At 37.3% G+C, this 22,274-nt stretch overlaps 1 protein-coding gene across 1 annotated transcript in view; it reads left to right on the top strand.

Annotated features, from left to right (window-relative positions):
* LOC126413006 (uncharacterized) overlaps positions 1-22,274 on the top strand; it is a 144,386-nt gene that overhangs the window by 19,108 nt on the left and 103,004 nt on the right. Inside the window, exon 2 of the mRNA XM_050082898.1 lies at positions 2,262-2,435. Within this exon, the coding sequence (XP_049938855.1) occupies positions 2,262-2,435 (174 nt within the window). The remainder of the gene's footprint in view (positions 1-2,261; positions 2,436-22,274) is intronic.

Below are 22,274 nucleotides of genomic sequence, written 5' to 3'. Positions count from 1 at the left end.
TGTTGGAGGCAACAGGATTGTTCTGCAATCAGTTTCAAATGCCGGTTCTCTAAATTTTCTGAATAGTGTTTCTCGAAGAGAACATTGCCTCCCCCCCCCCCCCTCCCCCCACCCATGGATTCCCCTTTGAGTTCCCAAACATCTCCGTAACACTTGGGTGTTGTTCGAACCTACCAGTAACTAAACAACAAAACTAGCAGCGCACCTCTGAACAGCTTTGATGTCTTCCTTTAATCCAGCCTGATGCGAACCCCAAAACTTGAGCCGTACTCAAGAATAGGTCGCACTAGCACCCTATGTGCATTCTCCTGTACCGATGAATCACACTTTACTAGAATTCTCCCAATAAACCAAAGTTGACCATTTGCCTTCCCAACCACAATGATCATATCACTTTGCAACAATACACACAGATTTTTAAACAATATGACTGTGTCAAGTAGGACACCACTAACGCTGTATCCAAAAATTATGGGTTTGTTTTTCCTACTCATCTGCATTAACTTACATTTTCTACATTTAGTGCTAGCTGTCATCCATCACTGCAACTAGAAATTTTGTCTTAAGTTATCTTGTATTGTCCTACAGTCAGTCAACTTCGGCACCTTACTGTACACCTCAGCGTCATAAGCAAACAACTCCAGATTGGTGCCCACTGTGTCTGCCACATCGTTTATGTATATAGAGAATAATAGCAGTCCTATCACACTTCCCTAGGCCACATGTGACGATAATCTTGTCTCTGACAAACACTTGCCGTGAAGGACAACGTATGGAGTTCTATAACCCAAGATGTCTTCAGGCCACTCGTATATCTGTGAACCTATTCCGTATGCTCATAGCTTCTTTAACTGTTTATAATGGGGCACTGTGTCAAACACTTTCTGGATATCTAGAAATATTCTGTTGCCCTTCTTCCACAGCTGGCAGTATATCGTGTAAAAGGGCAAGCTGAGTTTCATAAGAGCAATGTTTTCTAAAACCATGCTTATTCATGACTTGTTCCAAGGTATTTTATGTTTCTGAATTTCCAGTGATTGGTACCAATGGAGTAATCAAAAAGTAAAGAACATTCTCCCTTTTTATGCATCTGTGTGCCCATAACTTCTGGACTAATTGGAAGTGTCACTGCCTCAGAGTCGGAAGGTTCTGTGTTCGATTCCCATCTGGGTCAGAGATCTTTGCTCGAGGCCTGGGTGTTGTGTAGGTGTGATCATCTCATCTCACCTTCATCATCAAGATGCGCAAATAGAAAGACTTGCACCAGATGGCAGAACATCCCCAGATGGGCTGTCCTGGGCTGTAATGCCATATAATCATTTCATTATTACATTTGTGTATGTAGAGGGCAGAGTTGGTCAGCGAATCCAGTTTACTGGTAAGTTTGAGTTTCCAACTAGTGTGCTCCCTGTGTTTAGGCCTGGTACTGCTCTATAAGGCAACAAGTGAGTCAGAGGCCATCTGGAAGAAACAGAAGTGTTGGATGTTTGACTGTAGAAGAGCTGGCTAGACATGAGAAAACAGAGGATGGCTCAGTCAATGAAAAAGAGAAAATGGATGTTCACACTGTCTGTTGTGGTATATTTCATGTGCCACATGGAGCAGCATTTTCTCTGGGCATACTATTGCATTATAAGGCATCCACAGTGATGGAAGAAATTCATTTTGTGCTATGGAGCATAAAAATAATTTATCTCACTTTTTAATATTTTTTATATCTAACAAGTTGTACTTTCTGTTTGTCACTAATTGTCATAGATTTCAATGCCAAAATGCTTTATTCTCAGCATATAATATGGTAGCTAATGTGTTACCCACCTGCATGTGTATTATGTAACCATAAGGTGGCATCTGTCTATCATATGTTACGGCTACACCGCGGTTGCCACTAGTGATCACTTCCATTGTAGCTGTACTGTTAATGTCAAAAACACCTTTACGAGTGACAATGTGTTTAGGATGAAATTTTAGTGTGGGTTTAATTCGTGTCTTTACATACGAACAAAGTGAAATTTACGGTAGATTTTTTGACAAAGCTTAACAGTTTAATGACTAAGATCCATGGTAGAACGATATTTAACCCAGGCATGTTGAACTATAATGAATCAAGCAAACCAGAGGTTGTAGTGATCTAGAATAAGTGTTGTCATTTGTATCTTTTACAACTGCAATGAAAATAGTTATCCATGATGATTGTGAGTTTTGTAGTTACACATTTTATTTCTGAAATGTATTAATCGTATCTTTAATGTTGTCTGTAGGGGAATACCACTGGTATCCAAGAATCGGCATGAAAGAATTACTGCCCTGGCAGATCACTTGGCAACATGTGACTATGACTTTGTGTGCCTACAGGAACTATGGTCAGAATATGATTACCACTTTATTAAGGGAAAAACTGTTGACTCCTTACCATATTCACATTACTTTCACAGGTATGTAGCATCTTCCATCCTATTTTTAATACTTCAAAAATCATCATTTGCAAAAGGCTTAATTACTTTCATTTGAAATATTTGTTGCATAATGAAGTAATAAAACACTTTTGTTCCTTCATATTTCTGCCAGTAGTTTTTATCTATTTGTAGTTTTCATTGTTGTTTAATTTTAAAGGAAGCAAACCCAGACTCTGAACACAGTCAAAAAATTGTAAAACATTAATCTCAAATTACTTGTTTTATTTTTCATTAATTGTGTATTTCTCTTTAGATCAAATTTCTTAAATTTTGTCTGTAGTTAATGTTTCTTAAGTATGTTAATGTAACTAATAATGAATCTCTATTGTTTAGAAATAATTGTTTTTGATGTATTTGTGTTATTGCTGATCTATAAATAGGATGTTGAATTACTGTAACAGCTTTCCATCAGTATTTACTCCTTAGCAATCAGTGTAATGTGTGTACAGTAATTATTCACCAATATATCACTGATTATTACGTTCTTTTGTGTTATAAATAGGTATTACATGAATTCTTAGATTTTCATTGTGTTCAAGATTTAGAGGTTTTGAACTAAAATTTCCACTGTCCCAGGCCAAGGAAAAGCAAAGTAAGTTTCAAAATACCTTGTGACTCAAAAATGTAGTAAGTGGTTGGGTAAACCATCCAGAAAAGTGGAAAAGAGAAATACACAAATAGTAATATTTATAGCATGAATCAGAAATGGAATTTTCAAATGGCATCCATATCCCACAAAACTAAGTTATATCAAAATCGAGAAGAGAAGACATTAAGTAAGGATATAAAATAAATGGGGCAAGCAGGAACATGAAATACAGGAACTTGGAGGAAGCAATGAAAGGGTGACACTGTAGGCCACGATAAAAATTCTCCCCCTTTTATTTTGTTATCTACTGTGACCACAGAGCAATTTTGGGCAACATTTCCTTAACTATTTGGAGACCAAGCTCGAGCATAGCTTGGGTTGCAATTTTGTTTTAAAAAGACTGTTCCCGAGTATAGGTCGGAGCACGATTGTCTCGATGTACGAGCCACCTATCGCCTGAAAATTGGACTCATTTCACATGAGAATAATGTACTGATGTCTCACGATCTGCCCCTTGACTGGTGCTGCCTTCTGTTGCCAATTTCTAGAATTATTTTGAAAGAAAAGTTAGTGAACGTAACAGTTGCTGTCGTGAGTGGCTGAGCCAGTATGATCATGTTGTCGTAATTTCATGTGCATAGTCATTAGGTCTCACAGTTTGCTGTAATTCTGCCACAAATAAGTCACATTTGTTGAGTGAGGAAGAAATTTTGGAAGCCCGATAGAAAGAAGTTACTCAGTAACTCATGTTGCACTATACGTGTTATCATTGTTATTTTAAAATTTGTAATCTATCAAAGAACTAAAGTCAGTATGAAAACTTAGCATTTTTTGTGTGTATTATACACCAATTACATATGTGCTAGTAACACTTTAAGTAAAACATAAATGACTGGTTTCGTACACCTAATATTCTTCTACATGGCTGGCCTCCAAAGTGTTAAGTCCATTCTATTTAGCAAATTCTATCAATGTGTTATTCTCTCACATTTTCCGCACACCAAATTCACAAATATTTTAAATTTAGTAGAGCGAAGAGCCACTTAAGAAAGAACTTGTTGTTATCATTTCAAATATTTTTCATTCATTCATTCTTTCATTCATTGTGTTCCATAGATCCCATCAAGAAGGAAAACATGAGGGGTGTGTATACATCAGCAAAAGACTACCAGTTCGTAAAATTCAATCTGACAGTGTGTTAACAATAAACTATCACTATCCTGTTTAGTACTCTCTGTGCTTTTCGCAATGAAATGTAACACAAAATAGCAGGGAAATGTTATTTTTAAGGGAAAAATGCTGCTGCTTCCTCAATTATATTAAATTATATAGCTGCTGTTTATATCCTGTTGGTATGTAATTATTTGCTTGAATACATCAGAAAGTAAATAATTAGCTAAATCTGTAACAACAAAGATCTGTTTACAATAGGTTACAGTTTTACAATAAACATTGATACTTGCCAAGTAGTTAACAGGTATTTTCAATCCTTGAGTCTAGATCAGTTAATTTGTTGATGTGGCTAATGTAGTTTGTTTTCAATTTTCTTTTTGAGTTGGAGTGTTTCCCTATTCTGTGCTGTATGTTAGATGAGATTTTGTAGGAGCACTTTGTGCCCCGGTATTTAACTCCACTCTGATTGTTAGACTTGTTGGCAAAGTAAACATGAAAATTTAGTTTCGAATCTTGTATTGTGAGTGTGCATATCACAGTTCAGGAAAAACTAATTTTTTACTATGAGTTGCAAATACTATTAAGGAATTAACGTATTGGGAAGTGAGCATAAAAATTTGCTATTCCATAAAGATTCCCTTCTAAAATTTGTAGTTATATATTTTACACTGTTCTTGTTGTACGATTCTTCTGAATAAATTCTTTATTTATTTTAGGTGCATTTCCATGAAATGAATTCCATAAGACAACAAAGAATGAAAATATCTCAAATAAGACAACTTATATATCTTTAGGTCAACAAAATAATACTTCTAAGTACAGAAGATGCTGTACTAAGCTTCTTGCCTAGTTTACTGGTGTGGTGATTCCATTTCAACTTATACAGCTGGACCCCAAGTAATTTTATAATTTTATACACCAGTGGTCAGTGTAGTGCATGCACATTCATTTCAAAAGGTCATTTTTGCGTTTTTGAATTTGCATAATTTGTGTCTTTGTGAGACAAAGACTTAAGCTGAAGCAATGACTTGCGGGGGGGGGGGGGGGGGTGGTGGTCCTCTTTGGACCCATGAAATGTAGGTGATTTCAATGATAATTTTTTGTCAAGTAAAATAAAATGTAATGCTAAAGCTGATAATATGGTTTATTCTTTACACTTTTGTCTTTAAGAAATGATTTTTTTGTGTCCACACTGGACGTTCCCTGTAACCGTTGCACCAGGCAGTAGGACCCCTTGCGACCAGAACTTTGGTTACCAGCGGGGATTCCCAAAGTACTCCTATTGGACCTGTAACACAGTAATCTTGTACAAGTCATTTTTAATATATTCTCTGTCAGCATACCCTGGATAATACAAAAATATTAAGTTTTAACAAAATGGGGATGTGTTGAAATAAATGTAGTTTTCTTCGCCCACAAAATTGAGACAGAAGTGTGTATCAAAAAATTTGAAGATATTGCAAAATGACTATATTACTTGATAGAGAAAGCAATTTAGAGTGCCAGCATCAAATGCTGATCAGAATCGTGTATGCAGTTCTCCAGTTATGTTTCCCGCCAATTTGAAAAATATGGTTTCAAGAAAATGCAGTTAAAGTTTTGGGTTACATTTTTTGTAGTTAAGTTAAACATGCCGCTAGTCAATGATCCCTGGACCATACAGCTATCCTTCCAGTTCCAAAAGCAGGTCCTCCTCCATCTTCCTCGTGGCCATGGTGGTCCTGCAGGCCTCTTTGGCAACTTCTGTCGTCCGTGCTCTGCTTGTCCGAGACACTTTTCATCCGTAACAGGCTGATCCAATTTCAGCTTTGAGCAGTTTCATAATTTCATAATGCCTATTAGGATGTGATTGAAATTACATGCCAACTATTTTTTTCCTGCAGTGAACTGTTTTTGGAGACACTTTCCACAAATCATCATGTAACTCAATAACAGAGTTCCTGGCAAACTTGGGGTGACACTGCAGTAAAATAGACATCCAAGAGAACATTTTAATAATAATAAAATAAAATAAAATAAATATACCAGTATTTTCAAAGAGGACTACCCCCTTGAAGTGTTTGCTGTATTCTGAGATGAATCCGGTACAGTTGACTTTGAATCTCTGTGTCGTCAGCAGATATTATGTTCAAACAATCCTGTTGGAAGAACATCCGCAACTGAGCATTATACTAGAGGTTGAAAATACCACTCCAGTTGTAGATTTCCTTTATTATCATGACCGGTTTCGGGCTCTCATAAGCAAATCCTCAGGTGTCGCAGCTGTGCTGTGGCCCCCCGAGCCCTGCGGCGGATGTGTTCTAGACGTGGTATGCTACCTATGAGCAAAGAACGGGGAGGGGCCACGGTGTGCTGCCTATAAGCGCAGAACAGGGGGCTCCCTGTTCTGTGCTCATAGGTAGCACACCGCGCCTAGTACACGTCCACCTTGGCGCTCTGGGGCCAGAGCACAGCTGTGACACCTGAGGTTGGGCTTATGAGAGCCCTAAACCAGTTGTGATGATAAAGGAAATTTACAGCTAAACTGGTATTTTCAACCTCTAGATATTATATAGTTATTTAGCCATCCTGTAAAGTCATTTGAAGGTCATTTGAGCAGGTTACAGATGAGCGGACCCAATTCTGATCCTTGAGGGATCCAACAGGTAGTTCCTTTACATTCTGAGTTTAGTTTTGTTATTTTGTTTTTATGAGACAGTCTCTCAGTGTGACTGTACTTTCTCTTTTGTAAGCAACACACCACCTGTGCAAGAGGGGTGCTACTAATCTCATAACATTTTAGTAGAGTTTTCTAGTTTGCACAATTAAAGGCATTGGCAAGCTCACAGAATATACCAACAAGACAAATTCTCTTGTTTAGCTCTAATATGGCTTCAGTTGTGAGGTCCAGAGCTTACACTATGAATCTGGTGCAGTTTTCTTTTCATAGCACAGTGTACTTGAGTCTTAGGATTTATCCGTCTATTCCTATTGGTTTTTGCTCAATTTTAAATAATGGAAGGAGTAGAAGTGAGTTGTCAGTGGGCATAAGCATTGGGGAACCTGGTGCCAGTCATAGCCATCTGACAGAAAACATAGGGGATTTGTGTAGAGATTTTGATGAAGAGAATCAGGTATTCAGGTATTTAAAGTAGGAGGAGCAGGAAGCAGCCTGGCTAGCAACTTACTGAATTGCTTTTGACGAAACAAAGTCTCATATCTGTGCTGCACCTGCTGCTGGCTTTTGAAGATGGGGGTACAAAGATCTCAATGTGCAACTGATTGGAGTGGGGGAGGACAGATTAACGAGCATCCTGCGGAAAGAAGTATGTGTGTGTGTGTGTGTGTGTGTGTGTGTGTGTGGGGGGGGGGGGGGGCAAAAGCGCACAAGGCAAAAATCCATATGATTATTGGCATCTGAGGGGCACATCATTAGATTAGAGTCAGGTTATGGACAGACAGTCTAGGGAGGACAGATTAACGAGCATCCTGCAGAAAGAAGTATGTGTGTGTGTGGGGGGGGGGGGGGGGGAGGGGGCACAAGCGCACAAGGCAAAAATCCATATGATTATTGGCGTCTGAGGGGCACATCATTAGATTAGAGTCAGGTTATGGACAGACAGTCTAGAAAGAAAAATATATCTAACAGTTTCCAGAAAAGTGAATTAATTTGTTTCATCAAAACATAGGGGGCTGAATAACAAGAGAGATGCACTTCTTTTATCTCTAGAAACTGTGGATAGTTCTGAAGTGATAGATGTTCTGTGCCCCTCTGAGCACCAAGCAACAGTATGAATGGTTAAGATAAATGCCAGCATGATTAACATGGAAAAAGAGAATTTGCTATTTATAAGTTGGGTTATAAAGTTGAAAATATTGAAACAGACAGTTTTTTTGTAGATCAGAAACTAGAAGCATGTGCTTGTGAGTTGTTATTGCAGAATGCTTCTCTGGTAATTGTAATGATCTACAGACCCCCTAGGAAACTTGAAGCTATTTGTGAGAAATCTAGATGCATTATTGAGCTACCTCTCAGACAAGAAAAGTAGTTTATGGAAATTTCACTGTAGATTTCATAAAACATACAGAAAGGGAAAATGAACTGGAATCATTATTATATGTTTCAAACTGATTTCAGTAGTTGATTTTCCAACTCATGTGGAGCAAGACAGTAAGAACCTGATTGAGAACATTTTTATAGACAATGCTCTGGCTGACACAATTAATGTGCACCCAGTTGTTAATGGACTATCTGATTGTGATGCACAATTAATGGAAATGTACAATATACGCCCCCAAGGCAGGTTCATACAAATCAGTGAGACTTGTTAATGAGAATACGATACAGTGTTTTAAGAGTAAGGTAAATGAGGTGGTATGAGGTGATATAGCAAAAGAGTTGCTTATGTCCAATTCAATTTATTCCATAGTAAATTTCTGTCAGCATTTGAAAGTAGCTTTCCTAAAAAGTAATAAAAAAAATCCATTAAAATTTAAATAAGCCATGGATAACTAAAGGAACTAAAGTTTCATATAAGAGGAAGAGGGAAATTATATAAAGGCCAGAACAAGGCATGATCCAACATGACTTGCATACTACAAAAAATACTGTGACATTTTAAGGAAGAAATGTCCAGAAGTATTCACAGTTTGGCAGAAATTAATAATACAGATGATAAAATTTAAACCTTGTGGGATGTTGCTAAACGGGAGACAGGACACCCAGTCAGTGTACAAGACAACGTAACAGTTAAACTAAATGACAATGTTGTTACTGATGATTCAGAAGTTGTGAGAACTTTTAACAATCACTTTCTAAAAGCAGCAGCAAAAATAGGATTAGTTCAGTTGAAGAAGCAAGAGAATATATTAAAAATGTCATTCCACAGAACTTTAAGGAACTAGAAGTAGCAAAAAATATCCTTCCCTGAAATTAATAGAATTGTAAAAAAAAGAAAGAAAGAAAGAAATCTTGGACGGTGTTGATGGTATTTCAAACAGAATTCTGAGAAGTTGTTATAACATAATAAGTAACGTCCTTTGTGATGTATTAATGTATCACTGACAAGGGGAATTTTTGTAGACAGATTAAAATATGTAATTGTTAAACCTGTTCCTAAGAATGGTGACAAGGAGGCTTAAATAATTCTCGTCTAATTTCTTTACTGACATCATTTTCCAAAATATTCAGAGTTGTAATATGCTCACGAGTAGTATCACATTTAAGTCGAAACAAATTACTAAGCATTTCACAGTTTGGATTCCAGGAGGTTTGCTTAACCGAGAATTCTGTTTGTACATTCATCCACAAAATATTACAAGCCTTAAGGCGAATATTAGTGCTTGATCCAGAGAAAGTTAAATTTAACATATTTATATCCTGTTTTCCCTGGAAGTATGCAAGGTAACAAAACAAAACTTTGTCAAGATATAGAATCAATCTTATACATTCACTGATCTACTATCAAGTATATAATTTTGTTAGGAAATAAGGTATGAATTTATGAGTGAAGGTCTTAAAAATTTATGTAATTTTTTAGAAAATATTTTTTTGTGATCAAACCATGGGTGTGATGTACCACTGTAGATCCGCATAAACATTAGATCACTGTCAACAATAGGTAAAAAGATCACAGATTCAGCTTAAGCAGGTACTGAGATACTGGGAAACATTTGCAAGAAAAGTAGTTTATCAGAAATTACACTTGAAAATTGAAGTAAAGGAAAGCTGACTATTGAATGAAGAGAGAGTCTAAAACACTCTAGCCTTGTAATCTTCATCGTCTGGAGGATCAACCAGAGGCAGTCTCTTCCTCCATCTGAGGGACCTGGATGCTTCTGTTGTATTTTCAAGCATAATTTCTGCCTTGGAGGCTCGCTGTCCATCCAGTTCTTGTAGGGTTGCTTCTATATTAGGGGGCCAGACTTAATTCCAAATTGCTTCAGATCCTTTTATGCTGCCTGCATTTCCATCATTGAAGGTGATCACAGCATCGTTGGCCCAAACCTTCTGTGTTTCTGAGCCCACGTGTATGTTTTTCTTTGTTTTCAAGCCCACATGTATGTTATTGGGCACCCTGGTCCATAAACGTTGTTTAAAGGCTCATTTACATTTTTAGTTTTTTCTGTGAGGCATTTCTTCGGAAGATGTGAGTGTCCCAGATCTCTCTATACTGGCTTTATTATTGCTCCAACACCTTCAGGGATGGTGTTTCTATGGATACATTCGGTTCCTGCTGCCTCAGCTTTGCAGTATTTACATCAATCAGTTAAAGATGAATTGTGTACTGGCTTCTCATCACTAGATGTCTTGTGGAAAAACATTGGCCATACAACTTTTCTCATTCCTTCCAGGTTGTTTGTGTTCTTTCTAATGGTTTGGCCATAGTATTCAATTAGTTGATTGATTGTTTCATCAGTCAAACATCCACTAATAGTCTCGCTATTTTCAAGCTTTTTGCTAGAAAAGTTCTGTCTGATTTTATAAAGACAAGTACTCTTTCATTTCTGAAAATGACAGACACATTCTAACTTTTGTGGTGTTTGGTCATCGTAGAGCTTGCTGTCAATTATTAATATGAAAGAATTTGAATTGCCTTCACCAGTGAATTTAGCATAGCAGGCCCCATGTTGTTCTTGAGAGTGCTTAAAGATCGTTACTGCTCATGCACTTTCCATTCCTTCTTATATTTACAACAGTTATGTTCATGCAGTTGCTTCTTTTCATTATTGGTACCCACTTCTGTGTATCCATGGCAATATTTTGACAATATTTCAACATCAAGCACCTTCTCTGTATCAATGCTTACAGCAGATGCACAAGAGTTTTTAGATTGATGGCACCTTTTTTTTACCATGATTTGTGAAGTGCTATGCAAATGTTGACACTACCATCAATTTCTTCAACTGCTTCCACCGTTACAGATTTCATTAATTCTTCTGCAGTTACTTTTAATTTTTTCCCCTAAAGCATCTGTGTATCTTGAAACATTGTCAGGGGTATGAGAAATTCAGAAAAGCCCACAAAGCTTTTCCAGCCCTAGGGCCTTATTGGTGAATCTCCAACCCATAGAAATAGCTAATGTTTGTCTCAAAAAGGTTATTATTTTGACATTTTTGAGGTGTCGAAAATTCTTTCTTACTCTCACAACTTCAACAAGAGGCTTCCAAACTAAGAAGTAAACTATTTCATTTGAAAACATTTTCAGAAATTATTCTCTTTCCCATCACACAAATTACAACATAGATTTTGATTAATTACAGCATGCAGTTTGTTTAAACATTGTTTTTAGTAGACTTAAATACAGTGCTTCATTTGTGACAGTATGCACTGGTACACTGTTCTGGTACCTCTGGTATAAAAAAATCAGAACCACAGATTTTGAGATGTAATACAATAGAGCTTTCACTGCAGTTAAAGTGATGTAAAACAAATGTTACATCCACAATTTTAAAATGATGAGAAAAGTGTTAAAATATTGCTTTAAGAAGCCCAAATTTCAAAACAACCCTGGGAAGATCACAGTACTGGAACCTCTGTTCTTAGAAATCAAGCACTATTTAAACCTAATATTAAACTGATATCACTGGCACTGGTTTCACTGTACACTTTATTACTGTTCACAAGCTTCTTCTGGGAAGCACTTGGTGGTGAAGAACTTTATTGAGTGTTGCTTGCCCTAATCTCATTTTCTGGGTGTGGCCTTCCAACAAGATGTATTCTGTAGTGTCTATTTCTCTTATTTCTCGTCTTCTTAAATATTCCCTTTGGTGCAGCTATATTAAAGAGAGAAACACAACACAATGAGCAACAGGTCCAAATATTATTGACAACATAATTACTAATATGTGTAACTATGAGTCACATGTAGTTCAGACAGAAATATCTGATCATCATGGACAACTAATCAGCTTTTGCAGAAGTAATGACACAGTATCAGAACCAAAACAAACAACCAAAGAAATTAGGATCATCAGTGAACAAAATATCAACATCTTTAGAACAATGTTAAGTAAGGAAACATGGAATGAAACCCTACAGGCCCAGAGTGTAAATGAAAAATATGATGCATTTATTTCAACAATTAAGTACCATTTTAATGTAGCATTTCCCAAAGTAAAGAGACAAGAAAGGCATCAAGATCAAACACAGTGGATTACGAGTGAAATACTAGAACAGCGAAGGAAGCTTCAGGATGTGAGACGGATGGGCGAAGCTGAAAACTATAAAATGTTAAAAAAGAAGTATAGAAAAACAATAAGAGAAGCGAAAGCAAGAGCAATTGACACCACTATAGCGAACTCAAAAAACAAGGCAAAGGCAGCTTGGAATGCAATCAATGCTGAAAGAAAGGAAAAAGATGGGTCAAACAAAGAAGAAGGTATTAGGTCAATTAAAGTAGACAACACAGTGGTCACAGATGGTATGGAAATAGTAAACATACTGAATAATAACGATATCAGTGTAGTAGAAAACCTAAAATTGAAAAGAAATAGTCAAAAACAGAAGGGTATTAAGGTACCAAAAAGATCATGCAGTACTATGTTCTTAAGACCAGTCATGGAAGATGAATTGCGGAAAACTATACAGAAACTGAAGTCCAGGAAATCAGCTGGTGATGATGAAATATCAAATCATGTAATAAAGCTGGTATGTGAGGAGATAATAACACCACTGCTGAACATAGCAAACTGTTCTTTCAGAGATGCAATTTTTCCAGAAAAACTGAAGATAACGAAGGTAGTGCCAGTGTACAAGAAAGGGTGTAAGGATGATCCCAACAACTACAGACCAGTTTCACTGATATCGGGTTTCTCAAAAATCCTAGAAATGCTTATGTATACCAGATTAGTTAACTATTTGGACAAACATAACATTCTCATGACCTCACAACATGGTTTCAGAAAGGGTAAATCTACAGAATCAGCAATTGTCAGTCTAACAGAATACATTTTACAGTCCTTAGATGAGAAAAAGGTTGTCTCTGCAATGTTTCTGGATCTTTCAAAGGCATTTGACACCATTGACCATGAAATGCTGATACAAAAATTAAGCAACTATGGCATTTGGGGGCAACCAGGTGAATGGATAAAATCATACTTGTGCAGCCGCAAGCAGTATGTATCATTAGGAAACTCGTACCAATCAGAAACCAAATCCATCAAATATGGAGTGCCACAGGGTTCGGTAATGGGGCCATTGTTATTTAATGTATTTGTTAATGATATAGGTGTTGAGGAGGAAGAAAAGAAAATATTGTATGCTGATGACATGACAATACTAAATAGTGACCAAAATATGGAACAGCTTGAGAGAAGAGCATACATATCTGCAAATGTCACAGCTCAATGGCTGTTGGAAAATGAACTGGTTATAAATCTAAAAAAGACTATGTATGCAGTGTTTGAAAACAAGGAAAAGGCTGTAGACATGGATTTAGAGGTTGACGGAACAAGGCTGGAAGAAGTAGAATCTGCTAGATTCTTAGGTATTCTTGTGGATAATGAACTGAAATGGAAAAAACATATTAATAATGTCTGTAAGAAACTGAGCTCTGTCATATTCTTAATGATGCAGCTATCACAGTATTCAGACAAGAACCTTCTGTGTACAGTGTATCATGGACTTTTCGAACCATACTTACAGTATGGAGTGACGGTGTGGGGAAACTCAAACAAACAAGAGACAAAACGAGTGTTCACATTACAAAAAAAAAAGCAATTAGGACCATTTTAAGAAGAAAGACCTCTGAAACATGCAGAAACTGTTTCAAGAATTTAGGTATCTTAACTTTTTCATCATTATATATATACAAAACAATAATGTACATCACAAAAGGTAGTGAGGACTGGATTACAAATGCTAGTGTACACACCCACAATACAAGAAAGAAGAATGAAGTACGGAGCATACCCCACCGACTGGCAATGCTAGAAAAAGGACCCCAGTACTCTGGTATCAGACTACTAAGAAGTCTGCCCAAAACCCTGCAAGATAGTGTACTTCACAATGAATTTACAAAGAAACTTAAAGACTATCTCATTGAAAAAGAGTTTTACAGTGTTGCAGAATACTTATGCCATTAAATTTGTATATGTTGTTACTCAATATCAGTGATGTAAAAATGTAAGCTAAAGGTGTAGAAAAATAATTGATAAAGAATTTTAATACTTTGACATGTCCTATATTACACGTACATTTACTGTACACGATGTAATCTTACAGGATCAAATAAAATTCAATTCAATTATACACAACAAATGGTGTAATGCACCTTACAAAACTTGGATGACTATGCATTATATCAAAAACAGAAAGTGATACCACAGCAGCCAATATAGCCAGCCTATGCAGCAGGATGTTTACTATAAATGAACATAATCAGTGCCTTCCAGAGCAAACATTTCCCAAAATATTTTGTGATAACTGAACCTGTATAAATTACTTGAACAATAAGTTATTCCCAAATAATTTGAAAATGATCAAAATCAACAAAACCTACATAAAATTAAAGAGAAAACTCCAAACAACAACTTTCCATAAAAAAATAAAAATTGACGTTTGATACTCCCACCACCTTTTGTACTTCCTTTAAAAAATAAAATTTTGCCAGTTGGTACTTTTTGTGATCTTTCCAAGGCAGTTGATTGTATGGATTATGTTACTCTCATAAAAAAACTTACGTTTTGTACAAATGAAAATATTACTGGTTTGAATCATACATAACAAACAAAATACAAAAAATTGTGCTGAATGATTCAATCTATGCTGGAAGGGTTGAAAATTGTAGTGACTGGAGAAGAATCACAAAGGGAATCTCTCAGGGTCAGATTTTTGGTTCACTCCTGTTCCTTATACCTTTGTGTGAATGCCTTCCATTTAAGATTTAACAATCAGAATTTATGCTTTCTGCAGCTGATACAAGTGTTACAATAAACCCCAATGACTAGAAAGCAACAGAAGAGATTGTTAACCATGTCTTTCAAAGAGTTATTAAATGATTATCTGAAATGGACTCTTCCCAAATTTTGAGAAAATATATTTCATTCAGTTCTGTTCAACAGATGGAGCCATACCAAGAATTGATGTAGCATGTAAACTGAGAGAAACATATTACAGAACTCCTTGAACAGTTAGGTTCAATTACTTTTGCTCTTCATATAATTGGTAGTCTAGGAAACAAACAAACCTCTTCACCCAGTAATGTCTTGTGGAATAATTTTATGAGGTAACTCATCACTTAAAAAGAATGTATTGATTGCAAAAAGTGAGCAGTAAGAATGATATCTGGTGTGAAAGTTTAAACTTTCCTGACATGCAGATTGTTCTATAAAATATTGAGAGAACTGCTGGATGTCTGTAACTTGATGGTACTGTATTTCAACACAGAGCCTTCTGGCCATCTTCAGATGAATACTGACAAGCAGTACACTGAGCTTCCTTATGTAAGATCCTGCCAGCACATGCGTGGTGTGTCCTAGTTGACATTGCGCAAGCATTGCTCAAGTGCATGCTCTTTTGCAAGTTTTTTTTATAATCGCGAGGGCTCGTTCCTCAGAGACTTCCATAAAAAGATTGGTCACGATAGGAGACAGCTATTTTAAAACCAACAGTATTTTGGTGATAGGGTGATGACACTTTTATAATTTGGCCTTATGATTTGTACATTCTCCACGAGTTCTTCAACATCTAAACACCGTATGTGAAAAAATTAAATTTCCCATGTAGATGGAGAAAGATGGTTGATTTCCATCTTTTGACATCTTGGTGCAAGTTAAGAGTGATGATACAGTTGAGCATTCAGTACTTCGAAAGGCTGCTCACACTGACCTTTATTTACAATGCACTGGTTGCCACCATCCTGCACCTTGATCCACCGAGCCCATGCCATCCTAGATGCCAATTGTCTGCAAACACAACAGGAATACCTGCAAACTGTGTTCCTGAACAATGGATATTCATCTCAACAAATACAGAGTGCTACAGGTGTACAAACAACAGAACAAGTAAGAGGATAATGCCTTCAGAAGGTGGCTTGTCTACCATATATTGGAAATGTTTCAGCTGAAATAGGTGGAATATTAAGAAGACATAACGTTAAAATAGTCTTCTGACCTCCTTCCAAAATATCAACACTTTTGGGATCTGTTAAAGACAACTTACAGTTGTGCAAAGCAGGTGTTTACAGGATTCCGTGTAAATGCGGCAAATCTTATGTAGGGTAAACGACACAATGTGCAGGATTGCATTATAGAGCATCAGCGACATACTTGCCTTCTCCAAGCAAATAAGTCTGCTGTCCAGAATGAGGTTTTCACACTGCAGCGGAGTGTGTGCTGATATGAAACTTCCTGGCAGATTAAAACTGTGTGCTGGGCCGAGACTCAAATTCGGGACCTTTGCCTTTCGCGGGCAAGTGCTCTACCAATGGTAGAGCACTTGCCTGCGAAAGGCAAAGGTCCCGAGTTCGAGTCTCGGCCCGGCACACAGTTTTAATCTGCCAGGAAGTTTCAAGTCTGCTATCACTAAACGCTGTATTTCCACTGGTCATTCGATGAAATATAATGAAACAAAAATTGTGGCCCATAGGTCAAACTTTTGGAGCTCAGTCATCAATGAGTCTGTGTAAATACGACTGACTGAATCCTTTAATAATCGAGATAGTGGTTCCTGATTAAATTCTGTGTGGAACCCGATTATAGAAAAACTTTGTGCTCTGCATAATTGGTGTCATCCTGCGATCTTACTGTGCGAAGACGATCATTTTGATATAAAAGAGGCGAGATTTCCCCATGAAAGATGCGCAGAGTAGCACACGGACTTACAGCAAAAGCATATATGCTCAAGCAGTGCATGTGCAATGGCAACTAGGACACCACGCATGTGCTAGTGAAATCTTAAATAGGGGAGCTCAGTGTATAGGTCATCAATATTCATGTGAAGATGGCCTGAAGACTCTGCACTGAAATATTGTACCAGCAAGCTACAGACATCTGGCAGCTCTCCCGAAATTTTATAGAACTATGATATATGGGGTTCACCAGCAGTCATCATGTAGGTATCTCATCAAGGAGTTAGGCATTTTAGCTGCATCATTACAATATCCATATTCACTAATGATATTATCACAAATAATCCATGACAATTTGAGAAGAATGGTTATGTCCATAGCTACAACACTGTAGGAAAAAGTGACTTTTATTACCCATTATTAAAGCTGTCATTGGCTCAGAAAGGCTTGCACTATGCAGCAGCAAAATTTAGCGTTCGTTTGCCCGATAACATAAAATGACTGACAGGTGGAAAAGCAAGTTTTAAATTGAACCTAAAATCATTTCTCCTGGACAACTCCTTGTATTCCATGGACAAATTTCTGTTTAAATACTAGTAGCCTGAAATAGTTAAAAAAAAGTCCTAAAGATTAGCTGCATGATCTGAACTAAAAATTAATGTGTTAATTTGTGTTAACACTAATTGTGTATACCTATCCTATAAACTAACTTGTTACATGTCATTTCGATAAAAGAATTATTCAGATGATCTAGGGAACATGTAACCATCCACTGCCTGCTTTCTCTTTTCGATCTTCTTCTTCTTCTTCTTCTTCTTCTTCTTTTTGGTTAAGCAAATGAGCTGCACTTCACCCTTTTTTACAATAATACAGTTTGACAGCCTGTGATTGTGGTTTATTCCAAACACTGGTCAGACTAATGTTAACCAAACATTTATGATCAATGCAGTGTGTTTGCTAAGTCTCAGCAAGATGCATCATAATTCTGTGTGATAACCATGGTGATCAATAGACAGGGCCCCCTGCACATTTGGCTTCTTTCACATGGCTTTGTGTTCGACCAGTACTGATTGTCCAGTATGCCTCCCATGCGAATACATTCAAATATGACAAGATATTTCTATAAAATTACAAAGAGGCAGAATGGGTAACCAGTACTTCATGAGGCAACGTTCCAGTACTCACTTTACAAAACAAAAAATTCTACATGTGGATAGATTAAAAATCTACTCACGAAGTGGTGTCAGGAGGAAACACATATAAAACTACATCAGGCCAGAGTGTTGAAGTGGAAGGAATAGGAGTGAAGGGAAAATATTAGAGGTTTAGAAAAAGGGGAGAGTTACGGAAAAGTCGCCCAAAACCTCGAGTCATGGGAGACTTACCAGATGTGATGAAAAGAAAAGACCCGGTGTTTTGGGTGACTTTTCCATAACCCTCCCCGTTTCCTAAACCTTGCCAGTCCTTTTCCTTCATCCCTCTTCTTCCACTTCAATTATTCTGGCAGATGTAGGAGCTACTGGTTCCCAAAGCTTGCACATTATCTTAACTTATATATGTGTTTCTCCTGCCACCACTTGGTGAGTAGAGTTTTTATTGGTCATGTTGAACTATGGGGGACACCTGAAGCTATCTGACGCCATTGTGACTTTATGGTGCAGGACACGATGCGTTGCTGGTGAAAACATTGTAGTTATTAGTGATTCAAATGTGGCAACCAGCGAGCGAGTAGACATTTTCTCATGAGTCACAGAAACAACACACCTCATGAATATCAGCACTGTGGAGTTTATAACCTCCTAGCTCCAATAGGAGGGTAGATTACTTTGCTTGGCAGCCTTTATGCCAATTAATATTGATTTATTTTGATGTTATACTCCTACGTTTTGAACTATTAGTTCTTTCCTTATGGAAAAAAGAGGCAGGGTTTAGAGGAAGTTAGAAAGGAGGATCAGGTAACTCAGATGTTGAAGGACAGGGCAAAAATAGATATTTTTTACCATCAAAGAATTATGCAACATATCTGCCATGAAAAGTTCTCCTTGGCCGGCAGCCAAAGTGGTCTGTTGAGAGTAGTTAATTGCCTGATATACATGTCATTGTAGAGCATTTTCTGAAATACTTAAGTGCTGCTGTGTTTTGGTAGAAGCAGATTATATATACAAAGAGTGTATGAGAAGATTACAATGCTGGTGCCACATTCTAATAATAATCATCATCAATAAGAACAACAACAAAAATAACAGCAGCAATGTAAGTTGTGCAGTCATTCAAATAGAAGCACAGTACTGACTGAATGTTTCGTGATGAATAGGAAGATCGTGCCAGAAAGTTAGAAACCAAGGCAACAGAGATCTTAAGGAAGATCTCAGGTCCAATTAGAAAGGGGAGTTTAGAAAATGGCATTACAATGAACTGCATCACATATGGAAAAGGTATCAGTCATTGGGTGAAAATTTTGGGTCCACATTGTAGATTTTTTGTGAAAGCATTGGAACATAATCAAAACATGTGTTTCATATAAATATGTAATTAATTTTCAATCTCTTTAATACAATGTTTACACAGAGTAGTACAACATTTACAGAACAGATGAATCACAAGTTTGCAGTGTCATTGGTCACTGAATGTCCAGTTGGCCAGCTAAACAATCGTTTTGTGCCCTTTTCCATTATCTAATTGATGCTGCCAGAGCTTCACATTCACTTGACACTGGACTTTTTATGCTTTTTGAAGTTCTTTCATTGCAAACTTTTGGCTTACTTTTGGTTTCTATAATTCCAAATGTATTTATGAGTCGTATGAGATGAGTTATTTCATAATTTTTTTAAATTTTCAATGGAATACCTATTTTCTATTATATTGTGGTGAATATATTTCATTGCCTCACTTTGGCTCCAGGTAGCCCTCTACTAACACTTCAAAGTAATATCTCAATCAATTTCTTTGCTAAATGAGTTGCCACACTAGACCAATTTATAAATGAAGAGAAAGGTAATTTGTAACAGTCAAGTACATGGTACAATGACATCACTGGCAAAACAAGTACTGTGTGGCAAACATGTACAGTCTTAGGCATAAAAACTGGCCGGCCGCCACAGAGACTAAGTCCGAGTCGTTCACTTAAGGTGGCCAATAAAACTGACTGCCCCTGACAACTCTAAGTCCAGCCATCTGCACAATCTCACAACACTGTAAGATGCGGAAGTGTTACGAGGAAGTGTTGTCTACTTCCGAGATGATATGGATGGAGTGAGCCCGTGGTCTTGCGGTAACCGTCGTGCATATATATGTACATATATATATACACACACCACATTTCGGTCTAAAGTTATGAGTCTGATTGAACATCGAAGACAATTCGCTCAACATTCTACCCGCCTGCAATAACAAGTATTCCAGAAGCAATTCCGCAGGACAGCTCGTAGCTGCGTCGCTATCATAACAGCTTACAATAGGGCATTTCCTTATGCTGCAGCGGCTACCAGCCACTGGCCAGACGCCACCCGCCGCCTGAAATCCGGCGCCACCCATGTGAAGGCGGCGCCACGCTGTCAGTGTATGTATCAATGCCATTTTCAAATTTGAAGTTCTAGTTATCATCTTGCAGTTAAGCATTGGATTTTGCATACTTGAAAATCATGAACTACAGTTAAGCATTGTAAAATTGAGTCACAAGTCGTTTACTTTTGGTATAACAGAGGGGTGAATGTAGAGGAGGCAGCTAGAAAGTTTTGAACTGTGTGGGGAGTGAGTGCTTTTGGGAAAAATGCGTCAGAAAAAGATATTCTTGTTTCAACAAAGATCGTTCTGACATGAACGATTTTCCACATTAAGGAAGTCTCGACAACTATTGTATGTGACCATCATGCGACATTTCCATTCAACAGGCAAAGTTCAGAAGTCTGGTGTAGGAGTACTGCATGCTCTAATTCGAAACAACAAAAATCAACGGAGTGACTATTATTGAATGTTGTCAGGTCGCTCATTGAGCATTCCTGTGCAGTACTGTTACTGGTGACGTGTTATGATGCCTTTATCGTTAACTTCCTAAGAAGAAATGAAAGGCTGAGCCCCACTAAAAGACGTAGACTAGAGCAAAGAGTAGTGTGAACATAATATTTTACATCTGATAGCTCCAAAAGTGTGTTTCGGACTACGAATTCTGCCCCAAGGGGTGTGTGCAACGCAGCTGCAATTTGTTGTCAACAACTGAGACACTTTTCGGTCGCAGTGTAAAAAAGTCGAGCAACAAAACTACATCACCTATGCTACTGCATGATAACTCACTCTGTTGATTTGAGAAACAAAACTACCCAGGGGATTGATAGGAAAGTCATCTCTCAGACACTTGCATTGATAGGGGAGTCCTCTCTCAAGCACTTGTCCCTCTCGTCATATTTTCGTAAAATATTACCTTTCCCGCTCTTGATCGATCAACCGTCAAGGCAATTCACTTCTAGACGTAAATACTCTTAAAACTACACTGGTTTAATGACATTGTTAAAACAAGTAGGTTTCTACGGGCGTAGAATTTGTAAACAACTGTAGCATTGTCAGATTGTTTTAGATATCGTGAAAGAAAATTCAGCTGCTGATTAATTTCTCTTTGATGATTACTGTTGCGTTTAGTAAACTAATGGAAAATGCAAAGAAAATATTCACTTTACTAATACAAATTAAATTCAGCTTTATACAGAAACATCATGACGGCAGTCTATCTTAATAAAGCATTAAATGTAAGACGATTGAGCATATTTTAACACGAATTAGTAGGATATTACCGACTTTTGACTTCGAAAAGATCTGTATTTACTTCATTTCCTGTATCATTCGCAAGTATATGAAAATGTGGCATTTATCAATATAATGGAAGGAAACATTCCACGTGGGAAAAATTATATATAAAAACAAAGATGAGGTGACTTACCGAACAAAAGCGCTGGCAGGTCGATAGACACACAAACAAACACAAACATACACACAAAATTCAAGCTTTCGCAACAAACTGTTGCCTCATCAGGAAAGAGGGAAGGAGAGGGGAAGACGAAAGGAAGTGGGTTTTAAGGGAGAGGGTAAGGAGTCATTCCAATCCTTAGGTAAGTCTTTCCGCTCCCGGGACTGGAATGACTCCTTACCCTCTCCCTTAAAACCCACTTCCTTTCGTCTTCCCCTCTCCTTCCCTCTTTCCTGATGAGGCAACAGTTTGTTGCGAAAGCTTGAATTTTGTGTGTATGTTTGTGTTTGTTTGTGTGTCTATCGACCTGCCAGCGCTTTTGTTCGGTA

This window comes from Schistocerca serialis, chromosome 7 (assembly GCF_023864345.2).
Source record: "Schistocerca serialis cubense isolate TAMUIC-IGC-003099 chromosome 7, iqSchSeri2.2, whole genome shotgun sequence".
In the NCBI taxonomy this organism is placed as follows: Eukaryota; Metazoa; Arthropoda; class Insecta; order Orthoptera; family Acrididae; genus Schistocerca; species Schistocerca serialis.
This window is presented reverse-complemented; position numbering and strand designations above follow the sequence as displayed.